The sequence below is a fragment of the Haliaeetus albicilla genome, chromosome 4 (genome assembly GCF_947461875.1).
Source record: "Haliaeetus albicilla chromosome 4, bHalAlb1.1, whole genome shotgun sequence".
NCBI classification, from domain to species: domain Eukaryota; kingdom Metazoa; phylum Chordata; class Aves; order Accipitriformes; family Accipitridae; genus Haliaeetus; species Haliaeetus albicilla.
This window is the reverse complement of record NC_091486.1, coordinates 44,888,620-44,892,691: the sequence shown is the minus strand read 5'-3', so window position 1 is coordinate 44,892,691 and position 4,072 is coordinate 44,888,620. Positions and strand designations below refer to the sequence as shown.

The 4,072-nt window shown below is 41.9% G+C and overlaps 1 protein-coding gene across 4 annotated transcripts in view; it reads right to left on the bottom strand.

Moving 5' to 3' along the window:
• Nucleotides 1-1,337: 1,337 nt before the first annotated feature.
• The window catches only part of DIP2A (disco interacting protein 2 homolog A), a 130,409-nt gene continuing 127,674 nt past the window's right edge, over nt 1,338-4,072 (bottom strand). For all 4 annotated transcript variants that reach the window (XM_069782267.1, XM_069782268.1, XM_069782269.1 and 1 more), the window contains one exon: nt 1,338-3,352. In XM_069782267.1, coding sequence (XP_069638368.1) covers nt 3,100-3,352 — 253 coding nt within the window. In that variant the 3' untranslated portion in view covers nt 1,338-3,099. The remainder of the gene's footprint in view (nt 3,353-4,072) is intronic.

The following is a 4,072-nucleotide window of genomic DNA, read 5'->3' as shown; positions in this document are numbered from 1 at the left end:
CGCCCCGCCCCGCCCCGCCCCGCCCGGCGCCGGAAGCGGCGGCGCGGACCGTGGCCCGCGCGCATGCGCCGCCGGCGCGCGGGGGTGACGTCAGGAGGCGAGGTGCAGGCCGCCGGGGTGGGCCTGCGGCCGCCATCTTCTCGCTCGGCGGGGCCGGCGTTTGCGGCGCAGGCCGCCTTACAGCCCGACAGCCGCCCGGCTCCTCGCCCTCTGGGGAGGGCTTACAGCGGCTCCGGGCAGCGCCCCCGATGCGAGGCAGGTCCCTGTACTGGCGGCACAGCTGACTCCCCTCCCGTCTCCCCAGTGCGCCGACCCAGCAGGGCTTTCTGTCAAGACCCACCCTTGGCTTTTGATGCAAAGGTGTTTTTCTGAATACGATGGCCTTGCTATTTCTTTACCCAATTATTTACTAACAGGTGGTAGATAAAAGTTCTGTATGTTGCAAAATGTGTGAGAAATTGCTTTTAGATGGCCTTGCAGTTTCTGAGGAAGATAAGGACTTTTAGCCCTCTCAGATAACTTAGCTTAGAAGTATCCATGCAGGTTACATCAAAACGTAGGCATAGATAATAGAAGCACTAACGAGCACTCTTTCGGATAAGATGTATCAAATGTGCAGAGGATTGCACTGTGCAGAATTATCCGAGAGGTTCAAGCAGTGGACAAGTGAGGAAGACTACTGAAGACCACCAGAGACCTCGAGTATGCCTGTGCGAAGGACATTTACATACGATAATGAGTTCCCGGAAAACTAATGAATATGTAAAACTTTCCTTGGAAATCTGATGAAAACATATATAGAACCTGTATATAAACTATGCAATTAGCCTGACCAGGTGCACACAATAGGAGGAGAAATCCCCTGTGTGCGCAGCGCAGCGCTGCAGTAAAGGATACCTGCTTAATAGTCTTCTGACCACTGAGTCCTGATTTCAGCTTTTCATGGCATCACTTTGCTGTGCGAAATAAGCAGCACCATCTTGAGGGAAGGAGGGATGTTACACACCGCCCCCCGCCCCCAGCTGGGCTCCTTATCCCCAAGTTTAGAAAACTCGGTGTGTGTGGCAGGTACGAGTTCTGGGTGGGGAGGACCCGCATAGGTCAGGGCACTGGGAGAGCACTTCAATTTGGGTACTGAAAACACGGGAAATTCAGGAACGTCCAGGCTTTGAGGATGTGCAATTGCTTTAATTGTAAAGCAACTGCAATGAAATTTTGCAAAAAAAAAAAGCTCTCTAGGCCTTAAACTGTCCAAAACACAGGTGAAAACTCTGTACTGTAGAGAAGCTAAGTTTTTGATCTAACAGCATAAGTTTCAACATTGAGCAAGTCAGATGTTCAAGAGCCGTTTTGAAATGTTTAATGTGCTTTTTGTTTCAGATTGACTTTACAAGGCAACTTGTCCCACTATCATCAATTATCTCAATACAAAAATCTTACAATGCTTTATTTGCTAAAAAACTACAACATTAAAATTGGGGTTAGGTAGTTCTTTCCTTTTGCCAGCTGTTTTGTTACAAGCAGTGTCCCATCGTCCACAGCTAGAGGTTGCTGTACTTAAACAATAAGTTACACAAGTTCTGTACATAATTACAGTCATAGTAGAGTATGCAGCTGTATAATACACCACAGTCAAACACCATGAGGGCAAAGAACTACTATATATGAAAGCTTTTTGTTGAAGATTTTATAGTTTATTTGACCAAGAGTCATTTGATATCCTCGTATTAGGAGACTGACATCCATCTTTCTTAGGCACTGATCCAGGCAGAATTGCCTTGCAGAAAAACCTGGCTCTTTTGCCAAACTCATGCATTATTAAAAAATTTTTAAGTAGTTCAAAGTCTTTAACAACTCTATAAAAATAATTATTTGCTAGTCTCGTGCTTACCTTCAAATACATGAAGTATTTGAGTAACTTCACATTCTCTTTCTGAATTAGGTTCACTGCAGTATTAGATCAGGCAGAAACTTCAAAACCTTAATTAGTCAAGTGTGACTCAACCAACTGGATACTTCAGCTTGAACAAAAAAGTCTGTCTAAATACAACTCTAAAAAAAAATGAAAGTTTGTACCACAGCAGATCAAGCTAACTAACACTGAATATCTTTTCCATGGTGGGAAAAAAAAATAAATCACTATTATAAGTTTTAGCACAGGATATTCAGGGAAAACATATTGTAAGACCATGCTTTGTAAACATTTCTACGAATCATTCAGAGACTATTGGCTTTGGAATGAATTTTCAAATACTTGGCGTTACGCAGGGCAGTAATTAACAGCTAATGCTATGAAAAGAAGCAACTTTAACATGAAGTTACGACAGCAAGAACAGTGAAGGCTCCTGCATCAAGTAGTTGAAACTGGATATTAATCTATGTTTTATTATAAAGTTTATAGCATTACAGAGTCCAGCATGGCACGATAAGTAACCTTGTTACAGTTGCAGTATTTGTTTTTGCTTGGTACAAAAAAGCTGAACAGCAGCATAACTGTTGTTATAGTGAATCTGGGATTGGAATGAATTTGTTTCTTCTGAATAGGGATGAGTCAGTGATTCGAAATACAAAGCCTGCATTTTTAAATCTCAAATATGTGCAAAATTCCTTTCAGTACAGTAGAGAATATGGTAGAGGTGTGTGCAATCTTGAAAGTTACGTCCCAACCCAGATACTGCCAATATATTGCAAACAATCACATGGAGGGTGAACTCTGAATGGTTACTCACAACTTTCAGTATTATTTCCAAGAGTCCTCCGCACAGCTGGTGTTCTCTCCCCACCCCGCTTTATGTCCTTTTATGCAGTGCATCAAGTACTGACATTCATAATTATTGTAAAAAAACATTGGTCCATGACAGTTCTAATCAGCTTCCTTCAGGAATTCCAGTAAACTGTCCATCCTAAGACAGCTGTAACTGTTACACAATGGATTTATGAAAGCAAATGCAATTGGAGAGATGAAGGTCTGTGAAGATTAGTATCTCCATTTTCCTAAGGTGTTCAACAGCTTTTAAAAACACAGAAAATGGATTCCAATGTTATTATTCGGAAAGTCCCTTGATTTTGGTGCTTTAGCCTTGATGTGATTTTCTGTTTTCACATGTTGTAGGCAACATAAATAGGATCCAACTGGTCAGCTAAAAATCCGTCTCTCAAATGCATTCGTTGTTTCTCACCACGGGAGTTGATAGGAATAACACCAGGGTCCACAATGACTACAACACCTACTATGAGATAATGCTCTTCCAGAACCACATTCGTTACCAGCGCGACCAGGTCCAATGCTTCTTGTTCCGAGCCTTCCAACTCCACAACCACCACAAGCAAGTTGGTCCATGTAAACACAGCACTGTCGGCATGATACAAATATTAATGGTGAGGAAAAAAAACATATTGACAGGAAGCTAGTTATCAGAGAGACTCACTGGAAATAAATTTTGTAAGGACTTGAACAATGTAAGAAATGAGAACAAGTGATATAACAGTAATGTGAAAATATTCATAAATCAAGAGGTATTAAAGCTGTAACTTCTTGGGATATTCTCTGCCACTTGTTTTTTAATTGTCCATGTTCAAAATACAAGTAGGTCTTTTTCTCTTATATGTACACAATCATATTTAAATTCCTTTGCATTTATGTATTAAAATGGGAACCATTAAGATTTCACATTCAGTGTGTGCATACTCGATATTAATGTACTTGTGTAAATCTTCAGAGATTATTAAAGGAAAGACAAAACCTCCCAAAGCTTACAAGTAAACACTACCACTTTGAGACTGAAGAGCACCTACAGCCAAATGGTACACATCATCCGTTAGGACCAAAGGAGAATAATACATGTTAGACGATACCATTCAAGAAATCCTTGAGATGTGTTTACCACATCCAAGTGCGTACATTCTGACACAGCCAGGGAAGTCAGCAATACAACTTGCAAGTGCTCTGCTGCCCTGTTCATGCCCTGCCCTCCCTGTCTTTCAGACTATGAAGATCAAACTCTGATAAAGGCATGGGGGGGGGGTTTGAGTGATGTGGGCAGGGGAAAGAGGGGCATTATATTTCAGTTAC